Source organism: Zosterops lateralis (genome assembly GCF_965231275.1).
Source record: "Zosterops lateralis genome assembly, chromosome: 20".
In the NCBI taxonomy this organism is placed as follows: domain Eukaryota; kingdom Metazoa; phylum Chordata; class Aves; order Passeriformes; family Zosteropidae; genus Zosterops; species Zosterops lateralis.
The window spans coordinates 5,660,295-5,679,656 of NC_139780.1; the positions used below are offsets into that span (position 1 = coordinate 5,660,295).

The window sequence follows — 19,362 nt, forward strand, 5'->3', positions numbered from 1 at the left end:
CGCCCTGCACAAAGATGGCGCCGCGCCCGTGTCTCCCTGCCCGCCCCTAAGATGGCGGCGGGACCGGGCGATGATGGCAGAGCCGGGCTGGTGAGGTCAGATCCGGGGTGGGGCCGCGGAGGGTAGGGCGGACAAAAGGCGCCGGAGCGGCGTGAGGAAGGGTGGGCGCCGCGGGCAGGTGGGTGCGGTGGGTTCTCCCGGCGGTCGCGGCGGGCAGGTGGGTGTGCCGCGCTCCCCTCACGCCGCGGGCGGGCTGTGGGGACGTGTCCTCCTGTGGGGCGGTGTCCCGGAGGGGATGGGGTGGGACGGCGGCTCGGGGGGGGCTTGGCTGAGGGGGCTCGGAAGCGGCGGGCAGGAAGGATTTGCTGAGTAATTCGGCAGCGGCTCGGTCCCTCCGCGTCCTGCCGTCCCCGCTGTCACACCGCCCGGTGCGGGGGGTCCGTGCCCCGGCTGTGGGGCCGGGCAGAGCTGCTGTGTGCGCAGCGTTCCCCCAGCCAGGGCGGGACGCCGCTGGTCGTTACCTGCGGGCGGAAGCGCGCTGGGATTTATTTATATCTCCCAGAGGATGGTTCTCTCTGTGTCCGCAAAGCCGCGGTGGAGTGGCGGGGGCTGGCGCCGAGGTGTGCTGGGTTGAGGCTGGTGCCCATTGCCTGGAGCGGGGAGAAGGTCAGAGAGTCCTTTCCTGCTGGTGCTGCCTTTGCGGCACTGTGGTACGGCTAAAATCCGAGAGCTTTGGTTTCCAGGGTGTTGCTTCAAAATCTGTCAGCCCGAAGGGTAACTTTGGGATCAAGAGGAATGAACCCTCGGACATCCTCAGCATTGTGGGATTGGACTTTCTCCCGCTGATGTCTGTTCTTTTCCATTTCTCACTGTTGTTGACACAAGGCTCTCCAGTGCTCTGCAGTCCTCTCCTATATGGCTGGGAGGCTGGATGCTTGAGAGATCCCTGTAAGGGTCTGCTCCCTTGCCTGTTTTCCCATGCCCCGTACTGACATGCAGGAAGCAAGGGAAAAAAACCCAGCCCTGCTGTAATTTTTGTTGATGGTGCTAAACTGCTTCCGCCTCCAGAAGATCCCTGTTGTGAGGGAAGGGAGGCAGTTGCTTGAATCAGGAGTGGTTAGGAGTGTTATCTGTGCTCTCTGATATTCTTGATAGTAACATTTAAAGCGGATCAGGCTTTTCAGACTAGGAAATAGACAGTAAAGCCATCCCTTTCCCTATCTGGCAATGATTAGTTATTCTGTTTCTACTTGTGTAGGGATAGTTGTGATATTAGTATTTGGTGTCTGTATTGGCTGGGTCTGCAAGACCTGCTTTTTGGTAATTTCTGTTAAAATAACAGATGCTGGAAATTCTTTCCTGCTAAGAGTTTTACTTGGCTCCTGGTGTTCTTGTCATGTTTCTAGGTATCAGCATGTCTCCTTCTGGCTCCCAGTAACCCTCTGAGTTGTTTGTTGCTTCTTAGATATACTGTTTGCTGAGCTTTTACGTGTTCCTCTGTGAACTCAATCCCCTCTTTTTTTGCTGATAATCCGTGTTTCATTTCAGGGAAGCTGTTCCCATGGCTTGTGAGGAGTGCAGCGCTTCAGCACTCGCTTGGGACCCGGCACGTAGGAACATCAGCCCCTTCCAGCACAGAGAACTGACGTGCAGATAGCAGAACCCTGCTGCAAGGTGAGGGCTCTGGGCCAGCTCTGAGTGGTCAAGCCAAAAAAAAAAAAAAAAAAACAAAAAAAAAAAAACCAAAGAAAATGACCAGGGTCCTGCTTAGCCATAGATGCAAAGCACGGCGTGTGAGGTAATTGATATGGCAGAAAGATGGTTGATCAGGCAGTGGTGGGGAGAGTGCTGGTATTTAATTGTGGTAGTGTTAATTCAATTCTGGGAGCCTTTAGCCAGCTTGGAGGTGACAAAGAAGCTGAGCCTTGTCCAAAGTAGAATATAACTGTATATAGTCACCCATTAAACTAACTCCTGGCCACATAAACTCTGACTTCTCACTGCACTTAACAGTAAATACAGAGGCTGCCGAGTAAATTTTTTGGTGACTGCTGCCTGAAAAGAATGTAGCTGAGAAATAGGAAGAGCTGTTGGGTTTGGTGGGTGCCCTTCCATTTCCTGTGGGGTGATGTTTGTCCTCCTGTAAAGGCGTCTCCAGGCAGCTTTTCCCAGTGCACTCACCAATCACCTGTGTGGGTGTCAGTTAAGCAATGGCAGACACTAGTTGCAGGAATCTCCCAGCTTCCTTGGTTCTGCACTGGGACAATGATTAAAAGGACTTCAGAATTCTGTGCCCATTTTGAGGAGGGGAAGTTCTATCCAGCTTGGCCATGTTCTGAGCCAAGATGTGCAGTGGGTTAATTCCAGACTAGAAGAAACCTCTAAGGCTTGTTTGGTGTTCTGGCAGTTCACTGACTTTTTTTTTTTTTTTCCTTGTCATGGTATTTGAAAACTCTTAATGCTTTTAGGTCAAAGACAACGTGCATAAATATTTCCTTAAAGCATGCCAGAAGCCATGTGTTAAAAGCTAATGTTACCACGCTTGAGATGTGAGTGCCTGAAGCCTTCCAGTGGTGAAGCTTCCTTTCTGAAGCTGGTTACATCTTAGTACTGCTGCAGGCAGTCAGAGAGATGGTCTGTGGCTTGGGGGTCTCTGATGCTATTAAAAAAAAATTAAGTAAGCAGTGGGAGGCCACATGTATCAAATTATTGCTGTGTGATTAGAGCAGGCTTTTTAGAAGCCTTTCTGTGCTTCTTCCACACACTAAAGAAGGGTTTTTTCAGTAGAGTACTTAAGAAGCAAGCTGTTTTGTGTTTAACTGAGCTTAACTGGTATCTCTGAAAATAGAGAGGTGAATGGTGCTGGAGAAGGGTTTATTAGGATTTTTGTGTAGGACTCATTAAAGTGAGGAGGGGTATGCACAGCTATTGTTTGGGTAATGGTTAAAATTCAGAGTCTTCAGCTGCAGTGTGGTGAGTCTCCCTTTATGCATTTTTACAAGTGTTTTCAAACCCAGCTTCAGTTTAGGATATGCACATTAATACTGAACAGGCATTCAGCAGTCTACAAGTCTTGAATGCTTCCAAGCAGCTTTTTACTTAAACAGCTGATGTGGTGTATGTGTCTTGTATTGCAACTAGAAATTCAGTTTCTGTAGCTGGGTTATATCTGCCCTTCCTGCTGATCTGAAAGTGCTTGTGAAACTAAAAGCTATTTAGTCCTGACCCCCTTCCTGAAGTAACAGTGCTGCCCTCACCTTGTGTACCAATCATTGTTAACAACTGCTATAAAGTTACCTTGGCAATTCACAAAGCTCCTCTGGTGACTGCTGCTCCTGTAGCTTCAGCCTACTTCTGTGCATAGTAAAGATTTGTACTGGGCTAGTTAACAGGTTCTCCTTTAGAGATGTGGTTTTATCAGGCCTTGATGATGGAGGGTGAGGTGGCCTGTTCTTTATTAACTAATACAGTCAGAAAATGTTCTGAGCTGGAAGTCACAGTCACAGTTTTGGAGTTGGTGGTTCTGAGGGCAAGCCCTATAGCAAATATACGAAGAGGTACTTGCTCCTCTTTGCTCACACTGGGGCAAAATGCTAGTATGCTGATAGTTTGTCTTGATAGTCTTGCATTGCTCCTGTCTGTGTTGTCTTTCATCCTGACTGGCTCATCTCTTGGGGCTTGAAAATAGCTGTGGTAACACCCATGGATTTGTACATGTTGTGACAGTCTGTCAACAATGAATTAAGTTATCCTTGCTTTTACACACTTTGAATTTAGTGTTGATTTCTTATCTGTTGTTAGTGATGCCAAATCTCTGTTCTGTCTACCCTTCCCACAGATAGCAGCTGGTTCCTCCAGCTTTTGGTGCTGGAGTTAAGTGCTGAAGAGCCCTCCCTGCATCTGGTGAGGTGCTTGGAGTAGTTACTTAAGTAGTTACTCTTGAGTAGTTACTAAGAGAATTAATTCAATCACTTGTATTAGGCAGCACAAGGGACTGCTTCATTGTTTCCTGTTGGAAGAGGCCAGTCTTTTCCAAGACAGCTTCAATGCCCTGTCCTTGAAGCATTTTTGTTATGGCAAAGAGAAAATTAATTTTGGATAGGAAGCCTCTGGCCATGTACATTCATAATTTATAAGCTGACACAGCCATTTTGCTCTGGTTTACATCAGTGTTGCAAGTCATCTGATGGCACTTAAATTTACAACACCAGCACACAGTCCCTGCCCCAAGTGTCAGTGATGCTGGTAACTGCAGGCTGTGCTCGGTTCTGTGCAGCTGCGGCAAAACACTGTCAGGAGGCAGAAAATGTGGCAGGCCAAGCCAAGTCTAGCATGGATTGTTCTGGTGGTGCAGCTGTTCTTCCCTGTGCTTGTCAGGACACGCATGGTTGTGTGATGGTAAACAGGAGCTGTTGCACTAGGCTTAAGACTGACAGAAAGTCAGCTAATGGGTAGCTGTAAATATGATAAAATACTGCCCCTGTTGTAGGTGGGTTATTCTTTCTAATGAGCTTCAGTGAAAGACAATGTGATGCAGTGAATTCACTTCATCCTGCTGTGTCTTGTAGGTTGGGTGGGGCTGAATGTTGTGAAAACCACCTTACCCTGCTCTGTGTTGGGTTCACTGCCTGTCCAGCTGAGAGAGGAGTTTAAGTTCTGGCAGCTGCTCTTCCACTACTCTCCTTGTCTAAATGATCAATGACCCTTTTAACTTGACATGGAATCGTAGAGTGGTTTGGGTTGGGAAGGACCTTAAAGATCATCCAGTGATCATGTTCACTTCTCTGCCTCAGAAGATGTTTTGTCCCACAGGAGAGGTTTATCTTTTTAAAGCAGAAGGGGCCTGATACAGGGATAATGGTTATTTAGGGTTTTGGCATCTGGCTTCACTGCTGGTTTTTTCTAAGCAGCAAAGGACAAAACAACTTGAGTTGTTCCATCTCATGTCTTGAGCTTTTCCAGTTGATCACGTGGATGTCCTTGAGCTTGGAAGGTTTTCTGAGGGGTGCCTGAAAGCAGCTCTGTTTTCAGTCTCCTTTTTTTTTTTCCCCTCTTAATTCTGGACCTAATAAATGTGGGGGAGGAGAAATATAAATTCCCAGTCCTGTTTCTGCCCAGTAAGCTCTTGCATTTCCTGATTTTTGAACAAAGAGCTCTGTGTCATGCCCTTCTTTAGGATTTCAGGTGGCAGCTTGCTGAGGAGGGAAGCTCTGCTCTGTTGAAAACTTACTGTAACGTGTTGTAGCTCGTTGATAATCAGGGCTGTAGTCTTGAAAGTATCAAGGCTTTTATTTCCTTTATCTACCTCTGATGCTGTCACCACCCGGTCAACTCCCTTTTTCTCTGGGCTTCTGAGAGGTAAGAAATTCTGTTAGCAGGGTTTGACTTGTGTTTTAGAGTCTGCAATCTTAAAATGAAACCAACTGGTAATTAAAAATATGCGTAGATGAAACTAAAGAGTTGCAAGATTCAATGCAAAATTCATCCACGTCTACTTACATAGGACTGTTCAGTGAGACTGATTCATTTGAAAGCTGCTCTAAAGGTGAGGATTTTCTTCAAATTAGGGAGGTTGTGCATTCTTGTGTGTGTCCTGAGATTGTGCATATAAGTGCTTTTTGGCCACTAGCTTTGTTAGTAACAGAATGGCCAGCAGGGAAGAGGAGGCTGGATAAAGTATTCAGCAGTGATGAGTCAAGCTGACAAACTGGCCAGTGAAACAGGACAGTGATGATGTTTCCATTCACTCTGTCCCCAGCTGGATGTGCTGGCCAGCAGCTGCAGGCAGGAATTTGCACACTGTTTAGCTAGGTGTCTCTTGACAGTAGGTCAATCTTTAGTTTTTGAAATTAAATGGTTTTGGGTAGAGGAATTGTCCAAATCAGAGATTAGTCACTCTGTTAATGCCTGTGGTTTGTGGGAAGCATTCATGATCTCAGTTCTGTCAGCCTTTAAGAAGGTACTTGCTGCTTTTATGATGTCTATCAGCCAGATATGTTTAATCCTGTTTCTGACTGGTTTTACTCTATAGGTGTGGTTTGTTCAGAATGTCCCTGTTATTCCAACATGAGTGATTCTCTTTCTCCTCCAGGTGTGTTTGGTAAAACATAGGATTAATACTTGGTGATGCTTATGGTTGGCTGAAGGATGGGTAGGTTTGGCAGGCTGGTTATGTAAGTCTGGAGCTGCTGTTCCTTCACTTGGATCAGCCTGTTCAGCATTAGTGGGGAGGCTGTAGGTTTGTGCCCAACAGGCTGAGGCAGAGATGGTCCCTGGTGGGATGCAAATCTGGATCCAGGTGAATTTACAGGCCCTGAAGAGGTATGTACTAGCCAAACATGGAATGTGTAAATATTTCAGGAGAATATTTGAGGCTGGATTGCTCCTGTTGTATGACAATGAGGCTTTAGCATGCAGCTATTTTACTGAGCAATCTCAGATGTTGCTGCTCTAAACTGTCCTGGGGTGGTTCTGTACTGGATATAGAAAAGTCACTCAGTTCAGGTGTTCTGTGCTCATGTGATACAAGTGACTTGGCAAATAAAGCTTCTCCACAGTGAATATTTTGCTGCTGGTAAAGCATCCTGAAATCCAACTCTTAACAAGAGCAGAAGCTTGAAATCTCCTGTGTGCTGGTCCTGGGGATCTTGGTCTGCTCTTGGTCACAAGGAGGGGGAGGTAACTTTATTTCTGACCAGCTTCATGCAAGGATTGCTCCCAGTCCTATGCCAGGCTAGTACCCTCCATGTAAATCTCTGTTCTACTGCCCACGTTGGGAGAGTTGGTGTTCCAGCTACCTGTGTTTTCTTTCTGTGGAGTGGTGGAAATCCCAGTCCATGTGGGAAGAATCCTCCTGTTCATGGGAGAATCAAGTAATAAAGATGAACCCTGAGATTTTACTTTTAGTCTGCTGTTGTCATCCACCCTAGCAGCAAAACTGCTCTAATCCACCATGGAGAATGTTGCAACAAAAATCGTGTTCAAAAATGATTGCAAGATGGAGTTCACAAAATAAAGATGAGATTTGATGACAAGATACATCTGATGTAGAACCATCAGGAATTAGAATTGGATTGTGTGCACAGGGAATCTGGGTGAGGAGGGATGTGACTTTCCCCATTTACCTTTAAGTTTTTGCTGGTACTTTCCCTTTTACTGCAGATGCTGGGACTAAGATTAGATAAGACAGCAAATTCCAGCTCCTGGAAAGGTGGCCCTTAGTTTTATTGTTCCTCTTAGAGACTTGAGTGGGGTCTCCACTGCTGCCAGAAGTGAGAATTTGCTGTCAATGTTCTTTTCTTCCTCTAGTGCCCCTCTCATTGTTCCTGGGAGGCAGGAGGTTTCCTGCTCCACCCTGTTGATTGCTGACACTGAACTGTAATAGGTTCTCAAGGGATGCTCATGATTTCTTTTTTAGCTGTCTTGTAAGTGCACAGTGTAAAGGGGGATTTCCTACCCCATGTAAGCAGAATTAGGGAGCCAGCTGTGCTAATTTTTTTTGTTTCCTTCCTGCATATCCTGAGCTAGAAATCAAAGTGAGTAGAAAGCTCATTTCTTGTGAGAAAAGAATTAAGACTTTTCTGGATTGAGCAAAATGAGTAGACCCAGCACTACAACTCATGTTTGCAAACGTCATGAGATGCCAACTCCTGAAAAGAGATCATCCCAATTTCATAATCCTGCTACTAAGGGTCTGGTATTTCCTACAAGTTTCTCTACATGGAGGGATGAAGGAGGAAGCAGGAAGGATCTTTGAGGAGAAGTGGTATCAAGAGAAGAGGAAAGACATAAACTTTTTTTTTTTCCCCCTTGATATGGAGTAAAAAGAGTAGGTTCTTCTATGAATAGCTGCTTAACTGCTGGATTCGTTTCAGATGTTTTGGTGTGTAGAGAGTGCTTCTGTACCCTGCTTTATTCTGAAATTACTATTTCTGTAGTAGGCACAGACAGCTTTTCCTCAGTGTGTCTTGCCTAGGGCTTGCAGCAAGGTAGTCACAGGGCTGGGAGGGAGGCTTTGAACATCTTGTCACTCTTCTCTGGCTGCTCAGGTGCTGTCCAGAAGAAGTTCAACTTTGCTTGCTTCCTCCCCTGTGGATGCTCAATTCTCCTGCCCTGTTCAGTGCAGTTCCTTCTGCAGAGGTCTGTCAGCCATTTCTCAGGGACTCTGCAGTCCTACAGGACATTTTTTTCCTCTGACAGTGCACTAGATAGCTGTTTTCATACCTTGTTTGTGATTTTACTGGTTGATCATTAATAGATTTGCTGTTCCTTGTTTTGCTGAATTTCTAGAACAGGTAGTACCACTTTTTCTTCTCAAAATCACCCACTAAAAGAATAAAGGTGGCATTTCCCCAGTCTCTTTTGTGATGTACTAACATAGTGCTGGACCTGGATGGGCAGAAGGAAAAACACTACTTCAAGAATGGTTTTCATCTGTTAATCTACCACCTGTAGTTGCTTGAAACCTTCCCAAGTAGCACTGAGCCAAAGCTGTTATTGGACTATTTATTGTTGTAAACAGCACACCAAAGAATAGTGTTGTGTATTTAATACCTCTAGGGAATGTGGTGCTTTTTGAGTTTGTGTTAGGAATGGCTTTCTTTGCAGTTCAGTGATGGAAGTTAATTTTAAATAAAAACTTGAATTCTATCAAAGCAGGTGGTGTGGGTACTCCCACTGTCACAGAAGGCTTTGTCCCAGCCAGTGCTATTGAGCTTTCAGCCCCCCGGGACTTGTTGGACTGTCTGTCTAAATGAAATGTTATGGCTTGGGGTACCATGCCTGAATTTTTGTTTTCTCCTTTATACTTGAATTGTGGGAATTTCATAATGACTGAAAGATTAGTGCTTGTCTTGCTCCTGACCTTTGCTAGAAGGATGCTGTGGTGTTACTGCTTTTTCACCATCATTAGAATGAGTTACAGTGGCTTCACGTTCTTCTGTGTTACCTGTCAGATAGGGGAATTTTGTGAGCTCCATTGTCCGTGGATCAGTCAGGCTTTGGGGCTTTCTATGGCCTGTTGAAGAGCATGCTTGAAATTTCATCTGCAAGTCTGAAGGACAGAACAAGCACTGCCATCAGGCCTGTGCTTCCCAGAACCTTTTGGTTTCCTTAATGACTCTTAAATCCCGGTTGAGATGAATTCTAGGTAGGAGTGGTTGGTCAGAGAAGCAAATTCTTCAAAGTATGTTTTCCCCTTTCTCTGTTTCTGGAATAAATAAGGCAAAAACCCAGCTGCTACAGCATTTCAGTACTCAATTTATCAAAAGGCAAGTAGCTAATCTTTCCTTGGAGAATTAATACAAAGGAAAGAAGCAAAGATTACTTACTTGGAAAAGTCATGATGTTGAGCAATGCTTGTTCTCTTTTCCAGCTTACTTTCTGAATGTCATAATGAGTTGCATCAATGAAGTGGTTATAGGAAATATAACTGTATTGTATGTAGAACTTTTTCCTTGCCCCTTCAATCTGAGAACCAGCCATATGCAGAATTTTATGTAGAAGCAGTAGGAAACCAATGATAAATATGCTCTGTGTGTATATTTTATCCCTTCTAACAGTGCTGGCAAATTCCTTCATCCTTGAAATAAAATCCCTAGATAAAACAGTAAATTTCCAAATACTGCTCTGGTCAAGGGAGTTAAGTCTGCCCTGTGGGCTTTATTTAAGTGTGTCTCACCCCACAGACTGCTAACAATAAGTACCAGTTCTGAGGTTTTGTGACAATTTGTCTGTCAGGGAAGACTGAACAAACTTCACTGCTTGTGCTGTAGCAAATGATTCATAGGCAGCTTCATTCATTTGTCTCATGGTTACTTGAGATTGCGTCTTGGCTAATCCCAGTTTTGCTATGCCAGCACTTAACATGTGTTTTCTCATGCCCTCTTGAAGAGCAGAACAAAACCCTTTAAGCTGTTTCTGGTTTGCTTCCAGGTGAATCATGATTCCAGTCACCGAGCTGCGCTACTTTGCTGATACTCAGCCAGCCTATCGCATCCTGAAGCCGTGGTGGGATGTCTTCACGGACTACATTTCCATAGTGATGCTGATGATCGCCGTGTTCGGAGGGACGCTCCAGGTCACCCAGGACAAAATGATTTGTTTGCCCTGTAAATGGGTCACCAAAGACTCCTGCAATGACTCTGCCAGGGGATGGACAGTGGCAGCCCCACAGCGTACCTACTACAACACTAGTCTTGTTCCCTCTGCCGATTCAGGGCCGACGGGGATCCGATACGATCTGGACCGGCACCAGTACAACTATGTGGATGCGGTGTGTTATGAGAACCGTCTTCACTGGTTTGCCAAGTATTTTCCTTATCTAGTGCTGCTACATACCCTCATCTTTCTGGCTTGTAGCAACTTCTGGTTCAAGTTCCCAAGGACCAGCTCCAAGCTGGAGCATTTTGTGTCTATTTTGCTTAAATGTTTTGACTCTCCATGGACAACGAGAGCATTGTCTGAGACAGTGGTGGAAGAGAGTGATACCAAACCAGCATTTGGAAAAATGAATGGCTCCATGGACAAGAAATCCTCCACAGTCAGTGAGGATGTGGAAGCCACTGTTCCCATGCTGCAGAGAACAAAGTCTCGAATTGAGCAAGGGATTGTGGATAGGTCTGAGACTGGTGTCTTGGACAAAAAGGAAGGTGAGCAAGCCAAAGCACTCTTTGAGAAAGTGAAAAAGTTCCGTACTCATGTGGAAGAGGGAGATATAGTTTATCGCCTGTACATGAGACAGACCATAATCAAAGTAATCAAGTTCATTCTGATAATTTGCTATACTGTGTACTATGTTAACAACATAACGTTTGATGTAGATTGTAAAGTGGACATTGAGAGTTTGACTGGCTACAGGATGTACCGCTGTGCTCATCCTTTGGCCACTCTCTTCAAAATCTTGGCCTCTTTCTACATCAGTCTGGTGATTTTCTATGGTTTGATCTGCATGTACACACTGTGGTGGATGTTGAGGCGGTCACTCAAGAAATACTCCTTTGAGTCCATCCGGGAGGAGAGCAGTTACAGTGACATTCCTGATGTGAAAAATGACTTTGCTTTTATGCTCCATCTGATCGATCAGTATGACCCCCTCTACTCCAAGCGCTTTGCTGTCTTTCTGTCAGAGGTGAGTGAGAACAAATTGCGGCAGCTGAACCTCAACAATGAGTGGACTTTGGAGAAACTACGCCAGAGGATCACCAAAAACTCTCAGGATAAGCTGGAATTGCATCTTTTCATGTTGAGTGGCATTCCTGACACAGTCTTTGACCTCATTGAGTTGGAGGTCTTGAAGCTGGAGCTTATCCCTGATGTCACTATTCCTCCCAGCATTGCTCAGCTCACCAGCCTTAAGGAATTGTGGCTCTACCACACAGCTGCCAAAATTGAGGCCCCAGCCCTTGCCTTCTTGAGGGAGAATTTGAAATCTCTCCACATCAAGTTCACAGACATTAAGGAGATTCCTCTTTGGATTTATAGCCTGAAGACACTAGAGGAGCTTCACCTGACAGGGAATTTGAGCGCTGAAAACAACCGGTACATTGTGATAGATGGATTGAGGGAGCTGAAGAGGCTGAAGGTGTTGAGGATGAAGAGTAACCTCACCAAGCTGCCACAGGTGGTGACAGATGTTGGTGTGCATCTTCAGAAGCTTTCCATCAACAATGAGGGCACCAAACTCATTGTCCTCAACAGCCTTAAAAAGATGGTCAATCTGACAGAGCTTGAGCTGATCCGGTGTGATTTGGAGCGCATTCCTCACTCTATCTTTAGCCTCCACAATCTGCAGGAAATAGACCTGAAGGACAACAACCTAAAGACCATTGAGGAAATCATCAGCTTCCAGCACTTACATCGTCTCACTTGCCTTAAGCTGTGGTACAACCACATTGCCTACATCCCCATGCAGATAGGCAACCTGACCAACTTGGAGCGCCTTTACCTGAACCGTAACAAGATAGAGAAGATCCCTACCCAGCTCTTCTATTGCCGGAAACTTCGGTACTTGGATCTCAGCCACAACAACTTAACGTTCATACCACCAGATATTGGACTTCTTCAAAACCTGCAGAATCTGGCAGTGACAGCCAACAGGGTAAGTGAGCAAAGAGCTCAGTTGCTGTGTGAGGAAATAGCGCTGGCACTTCTGTTATCTGTGTGATTAAACATGCTACAATGGTCTGTGGCTGCGGCTGGCACTGCTTTTGTATCTCTCTGAGGGGTTTATCTAAGGCCAAACATTGCAGATAGCTCCAGGGCAAGCCTGTCTTCCAAGAGTCCTTGTTCTGTTGCATTTCCTCTCTTAATAGTGAGACTGCTTCCAAGTGCCAGTTGGAGGCTGTTTAGAAACCCTGCAAGTCAGTTGTTTCTCTGCAGTTGGAAGCATGTAGTCTCTAGACTGACATTAATTTTGGGCTTAAAATTGAGATCTGAGAAACTGTAGTCTTAATCTAAAACTATGTGCTTAAATCTGTCTACTTCAAGCATGTACTTTTACTGTGGGAACAGCCATGTAGAGAATGCATGTCTGGCTTACAGCTTTCCTTAGAGTACTTCACATTTGCAGGGAGTACTGCATACTTTGGTCTTGTAAACATGTGCTTTTTGTGTCAATCTGAGTCCAGGGTAGATTAAAGAGGATGACCAAATGTGCTCTGCTGTCTAATTACCATAAGCTGTTTCTTGGTTTGTGTTGGGGGGTGTTTATTTGCTTAAAGCAAACTATATCCATGTCTATTTTTTTGTTCCTTTGTTTAAAACTAAGGAGACTTCAATTACCATTTAACAAAGCTGAAGCTTTCATTCATTCTGTCTGCAGATTCCCGGGAGACTCTTTTTTCTCTTTATTATCACTTGAAGTTGAAAAAGCCTCTAACATAAGTACAAATTGCAGATAGACATAATTAGGTGCTTCTGGTTTCTTCTGGGACCAAGCACAATTGTCCTGGAGCAGCACTAGTTTTCACAATCATACTTCAAGGTCCTTCCTACTATTGGCAAGATCTGTTCCTGGCTGAACACTGTCAGATTGCTTGTGAGAGACACAGAACAGCTTGAGCATGGTTTGGCTTTTCACAGAAGTGCTCTCAAATAAAGTATTTCATTGCTAATGCATTTCAGTATTAGACAGGGTTCTTAAAACTCCAGCCATATTCTGAGTTTAGTGTCTGAAAGCTTGTCCCTCAGCAGAGCAGGGGCAGTCAGTCAGCAGTTCCAGCTGAACAGCTGCTCACTGGGGTTTCCTGGCACTGGAGGGTTGTGCATCTGTTTGTGTGGGTGGCTGAAGCTCTGGTAGACTTTGTGGTGTGTTACTGTTCAGAACTCAGATCATTCTGCACCATTGGTCTTCTGGCAGCCTTCCTAGCACAGCTTCCCAAGGGTTAATCTGCAGTGTATCCTCTGCAGTTTTGGGGCATTTCTTGGATGAGGGGAGTTAGAGGCAGCTCCAATTCCTGCAGAACAGTGTGCCACCACCCATTTCTCTCTGGAAAAAACCCATGCAACAGGAAGGCTGGAGGAGCCTTTGTTCCAGTGTCTTCTGGAATAAGAGGTGGTGAGGATCCTGTGGAACAGCCAACCTGTACCAGGTACCTGGGCAGGCCAGGACTACTGGGGCTCTGACAGCCTGGTTACTCCCAGTAAATGGTGACAGCAAGGAGCACAAGGAATGGTAGACTGGCACTTCCCAAGGCCAAGAACTATCTCAAATGTCCTCTCCCAGCTTAGCAGTCCTAGTAAATAGAGGCTTCTGGAGTTGGCTGGCACTACTGTCCTGCCTGGAAAGCAGGCTGTTATAACACATTGCTTCCTTCCTAAACCAATACTTGTCCCTCAAATAACTCTATTATTTTCAAGAGTCTGTGATCATATGTTGCTGTTTGCAAAACACTCCAGTACCAGTAACAATGACTGCATTGAATTGTCTCTAATTGATCTGGTTTCATCTTGGCTTTTCCTTTGACTCCTCATTCAGAATGGATTACAGGCTAATTTATTCACAAATGATGTGATACATAATTTGAGTTTTAGAAAAGTCATGTTTGCTTTTAAAGGCAAATGATAACCTCCAAGCTGAGACTTTGTATTAAGGGGAACCTCTTGAGTTGCTGCATTTAGTTTCTAGCCTGGTGTTTGCTAAACCTTAGCCATAAAAAGAAATTTGTTCAGAGGACTGGACTATTACAAGGATTTGCTAGAAATAAACCTTATTAAATTAGTGATTCATGGTTACCTGAAGGTGGTGCTGGGAAAGCCAACAGCTGGTGGCTTCATTGTTGTTGTGTTTTGGCACTGTAAGAAGCCTCTGGAGCCTAGAAAGTCATTGCAGTGTTTCACAGCCCTACAGAAATGACGGAAGAAGATTCCCAGTTCCCAGGGCCAGGAGGTTGTACCCATGTAGCCTCTTCTCACCTTACAGCCCAATCAGAAGTCCTGATTAAATCCAGTCTTTTTTCAGTGTAATGTCAACTGTAGAATGGCTTCTTAAAGCAAAGGAGCTAAGATCCAAGGAAGAATAAAGGATTTGGGATTGAAAGAAGCAAATACGGATGAAAGCATGAGGCAGTGTAGGCCAGCTGTGAGCAGGTTTCTGGTCCTCTAATCCTGGCTTTGGAGACAATATCTGCTTTAGTGACCATCATTGGTGATCTCTTGTAACCAGTGCAGTGTCTGAAAGAGGAATCCATACAATCATAGTGCTGGAAGCGCCCAAAGCAGGAAGCTCAGAAAGCAGGAACTTGAGAAATAAATGGATGATTGAAAACAATGACTCTGTAAACCTTGGAGCTTCGTGTTGGCTTGTTGGTCACTTGTGAAGGCATGTCCATGTCTACTGGTGACTTTGCCTATGATTAGTTTCTTTTTTTCAGATCGAGAGTCTCCCACCAGAGCTGTTCCAGTGCAGGAAGCTGAGGACCTTGCACCTGGGGAACAACGTGCTGCAGTCCCTGCCCTCCCGGGTGGGAGAGCTGACGAATCTGTCGCAGATAGAGCTGCGGGGGAACCGCCTGGAGTGTTTGCCCGTGGAGCTGGGGGAGTGCCCGCTGCTCAAACGCAGTGGGCTCGTGGTGGAGGAGGATCTCTTCAACACCCTGCCCTTGGAGGTCAAGGAGCGCCTCTGGAGGGCAGACAAAGAGCAAGCTTGAGCCCCAGAGACAAGGGAAAAGCCTCTGATCAACTAGAAGGAAGCAAAAGGCCATTTCAGTCCCCTTTCACCCAGATGCTCCCCTTTCTCCACTCCAATCGCTATCAAACTGGCCAAGGAGTCCTTGACAAACATGGCTCTGAATGAGTCAGCTTCTTGCCTCAAATGCAGGATGGGGGAGTCTTGGGATCAGGATAAGGATCAAGACAGATTAATTGACCTCTGAGCAGGGCCCAGGGGGAATTAAAGGTGTTGCTGTTCTTCTGGACAGGAATTGGGGTGAGGTAGATGGTGCTGGTGAGAAGAAATGACCTTTGAATGGAGGAGAAAAGGAATGTGGGGATTGCTGCATTACTCCTAATAGAGCTTATAGGTGTCAGGGACCGAGGGAGTCCAGTGTCCTGCAAGTAAAGATCAAGAGATAAGGAAATCTCTTGAACTTCCATCTCTGTGACAGCTGGTACTGTGACAGCTGCCCTCTGACTCAGATTCAGTCAGTGAAGCCCCAGATTGGGGTGGGATAGGACACAGACAGCAGATTTTATCTAGGTGCTGGCATTAGGATTTGAGAGATAAACATCTTGCAGCTACTTGAAGGCAGAATTTTTAAACAAACCCTAATTTTCTTTCCCCTTTGCACACTCCCCAGCTTCTCTGCTCCTGGAGAAGGAACCAAACTATCTGCTCCTTTAAGATTACACTACTGTAATGGTTTCAAGTCACTTGTGCGGATGAGTAGATCACAGCATCCTTCTCCAGCTGATGTCCTGGAGGCACTAACTGACACAATTCCAGAGCTTTAGCCTGTTCTGAAATGGATGGTTATAGTGCAAGTGGGAGATCTGGATAAAAAGCAGTTGAAGTCTCTAATCTGCTCTCTCAGAAGCATTAAGTTGCTTCAGCATTTGGCTTTTAGTTCCAAGCTACTTTTTAATTGCTGGTATTTTGTTGCGTATCAAGCAGGAATGTACAACTGGCCAGTGTGTGAGGGGCTCTCACGGGGTTGGAGAGGAAATTTGGGCTTCCTCTGCACCTCTTGTCCCTCATCCTGCCTTCCCCCACAATTAAGTTGTTAAATTAAATTGTTCATTGCTCTGCCAGTGTTTTTCATGGATTGTGAAGTCTAGAGAGCTGCTTGATTGTTCTGTTGTTCCCCTCACTTTAATGGCTGTCAGTTCCTGTTGCACCTCCTCAGCTAAATAGGAGGCTAATACTGATTGAACCTGGTGCTGGAAAAGAAACCTTGTCCTCCAGTTTCTTCCCTTTCATTCCCTCAGTGTTAAGGAGGAGAATGAGAATCCTCTGTGGACTGAGCTCTTCTGGCTTCCTGGAACAGAACAGCCTTTACTAAAACCAGTTTGACCTGTTTGGTAGTATTTGACAAAAAAACCTCAACCTCCTGGGCTGGCAGAGGTAGATAATGTGTAACAGTTACCGGTTATCATGTCCTTAAGGTGGGATGGTTAAGATGCTTCCAGGACACAAAGGTCTCAATTTTTCCATCAGAAGGAAGAGGAGGCGCCTGTACCTACAGGTCCTGGTTGTAACATTCTCCATCAGACCAACAGGTCGGCTCCAAGGTGCAGTGCTGCAAGCTGGGGCATGAGAAGTTTGGAGGACTCCCATGTGTACAAAGGGGAAGCTACATCCAGCTCCAGAGTGATTCCTGACAAGTTGCCAGCGAGTGCCCTGGCTTGTCACCTGGTTGTGGTGATCCCGTGGATATTGGGGCAATAAGGCACAGTGTGGCTCTCTTCATCAGATGTAAGATATGAAATATATATATGTACTCCATATGCTGAAACCATGAACAATGTTAACTGGACTCTGGATTTATTGATGTTCAGATGCTTAAATAAAGCTACATTAAAATCAGGAGATCTGTTTATAAAACTGCTTTTAAGAAAAATGTAAATCTTGCTTCCCTTAGTCCATTCATTATGAAACATCTAAACAGTCCAGTGGATAATATAATTAAATCTCTCTCTGGGAGGCAAGGTACTGTAAAAGCTTTTCTGGCTTCTAATATGGTTAGTGTCTTGAAATTGTGTTAAAGCTGGGGCCACAGCTGAAAAGATGGGGAAGGACTGATGCTGTTGGATTGTATTTGTCTGAGCATTTTGGATCGCAGAAAGGACAGAAATTGCTAGGTTGGGCTTTGCTTTTGATTAAAGTAGGAATGGCTTCAGGCTTAGCTACAGAAATGCTGTTTTCCAGTCAGTTCCCTGTGGTGGGTGTGGGGCTGTTTGGATGGTGAAGAAAACTTTTTTTTTTCCTTAGTCTGTGCTAAGATAGCACTGGAGAGAAATTGCCACTGAATGGAGATGTGGACTCTGTTTGCTATTCAAGGCCACTGGGTGGCCTTTATTACACACTTATTTTGGACTAGGCAGGGCTAAAAGGGCAAAGCAAAGTACCCCCGGGAGTTTCACTTGGCTCACAGGAGCAGTGAGATTTCTCCAGGATATCTAGGTTGGAGATGAGTGCTTTGACTCTTGATTTCAGGTGTGGTCTTAGTTACACATTCTAAACTTTGCACAGCTGGGTTAGAGTTTCTTTAAGCAGCTCCTGGAAGTGTGCTGCAGTGCTTCTAGAAGCTAGCAAGCCTCCTGAACAGCTCTGTATCCCAGCAGGATGGGTGAACAACGGGCTGTTCTGCCAGAAGGGAGGGACTGCCTCCAACTCCTGACCAAGTCACAGTGCTGTGCTCCTACTGCTTCCTGAGTAGACACTGCCCTGGGCCTGAGGTGTGCAAAGCAGTTGTAAGACAGGCTGGTACTGATCATGCATGAAAACACCAGCTTTGTGCTGCTCTTGTAATAATCCAAGCTGAAGTCTCTTGGTTATGGCTGCTGGGGCTTGAGAGCTCCCTGTGTGGCAAAATGGGGATGAGCAGTCTGATAATGTTCTGTATGGGAAACAAAGGTGACACAAATACATTACCACTCTGAAAGAAAGCAGTATGTATTATTTACTTCTGATATGTGCTGCTTGGTCTCCCTTTTGATTCCAGGGTATCAGTCTTGTATGATAAGATGGAAAAAGCTTTAAACCTTGCAAGGATAGGATCTAGACCATGAGTCCTGAATGTGTTTATGGCTGAGGACTGCTGCAAAACTCAACCCACAGCAGAGCGAGTCACTTCCCAAACTTTCATGGATTGCTCATTCTGTGAGGGGTGTCTTTACATCAACAATCCATCCTCACTTGCAAGTATTCAATCCATGAATATTCTGTATTTTACTTCAACTTTCTATCAGTCTGAAGCTTAGGGGGTTTATTTCTGACACAGATCTGTCCATTCACATAAAGCACTCAGTTTAAGCAGATAATCACTGGCCTGCTCAGTGTCTTGTTCTCTTGACAAGCTTTTCAAAACAGTAGCAAACCAGATTATTTATTAGCTGTTAAACCAAACAGCAACATGAATTAAACCCACCTGTTTCCTTAATAGCACTTCTGAGCTGAACTCTTGGAGAACACAAGGATGCGCATCCCGTTAGGATTGAAGGTTAGTGACGTGCACTTTACCTTTCCTGCTAAGTACCCCAAAAAATGATAAGTTGCAATTAATTATTTTGAACCAGCTGAAAGGCAAGGAATACCAAACCTATTAAATGTGTAAAATTGTGCTGTACTCTGACACTATGCACTGGAATGTTAGCTGAAGTTGTTCTGTGTTTCAGGTGATTTTCTGATTTTATTATTTGATCCCCAGTTAATTCAGCAGCTGGAAGTAATTTACTCTGTCAGATTGAGTAGTTTGATAGCTGTTACAGGTATCTTTCATGATGTGCTGTTCTTTCATATTAATTGTTACTTCTTTTGAATATCCTACCTCATTTTTTATTTTTCATATTACCATTTATACACTCCATTTAGCTCACTCCATTTTAATTAAAGTTCTTGGTGTTCATTACCATAAGTAGTATTAAGTGGCTTTCTGTTGCTGAACCACGTGAAGCCCTCTTTTATTTTTTCCCCCCTCTTTAACAATTGAGTCTAGGAATTTTGAGAACAATAACACATCCTTTACAGAGGAGGAGTTGTCTGGAAAAGAGTTTCAAGTTGTATCAATTCTTAGGCTGTGACATTGTTTCCTTACCTCTTTTCCTGCTTTGGACTGGAACTCACATGGTTTGAGTTCTTTGGATTTTTAAACTTTTTTTTTAGTCTTCCTTCAGGGGAGGAGTAACTTTTTTCCCTCCTCATCAATA

The 19,362-nt window shown here is 44.9% G+C and overlaps 1 protein-coding gene across 4 annotated transcripts; it reads left to right on the forward strand.

The window, feature by feature from the left end:
- Window positions 1-112: 112 nt before the first annotated feature.
- LRRC8A (leucine rich repeat containing 8 VRAC subunit A) lies at window positions 113-17,020 on the forward strand. 4 transcript variants are annotated; one of them, XM_083876009.1, is made up of 4 exons: window positions 113-187; window positions 1,549-1,674; window positions 9,934-12,097; window positions 14,871-17,020. In XM_083876009.1, the coding sequence occupies exons 3-4, from the start codon at window positions 9,941-9,943 to the stop codon at window positions 15,144-15,146; spliced, it is 2,433 nt and encodes an 810-aa protein (XP_083732135.1). In that variant the 5' UTR covers window positions 113-187; window positions 1,549-1,674; window positions 9,934-9,940; the 3' UTR covers window positions 15,147-17,020. The 4 variants fall into 4 exon arrangements, with proteins under 4 accessions (XP_083732135.1, XP_083732136.1, XP_083732134.1 ...); XM_083876010.1 differs by having other exon boundaries at window positions 115-178; XM_083876008.1 differs by having other exon boundaries at window positions 127-217.
- The last annotated feature ends 2,342 nt before the right edge of the window (window positions 17,021-19,362 follow it).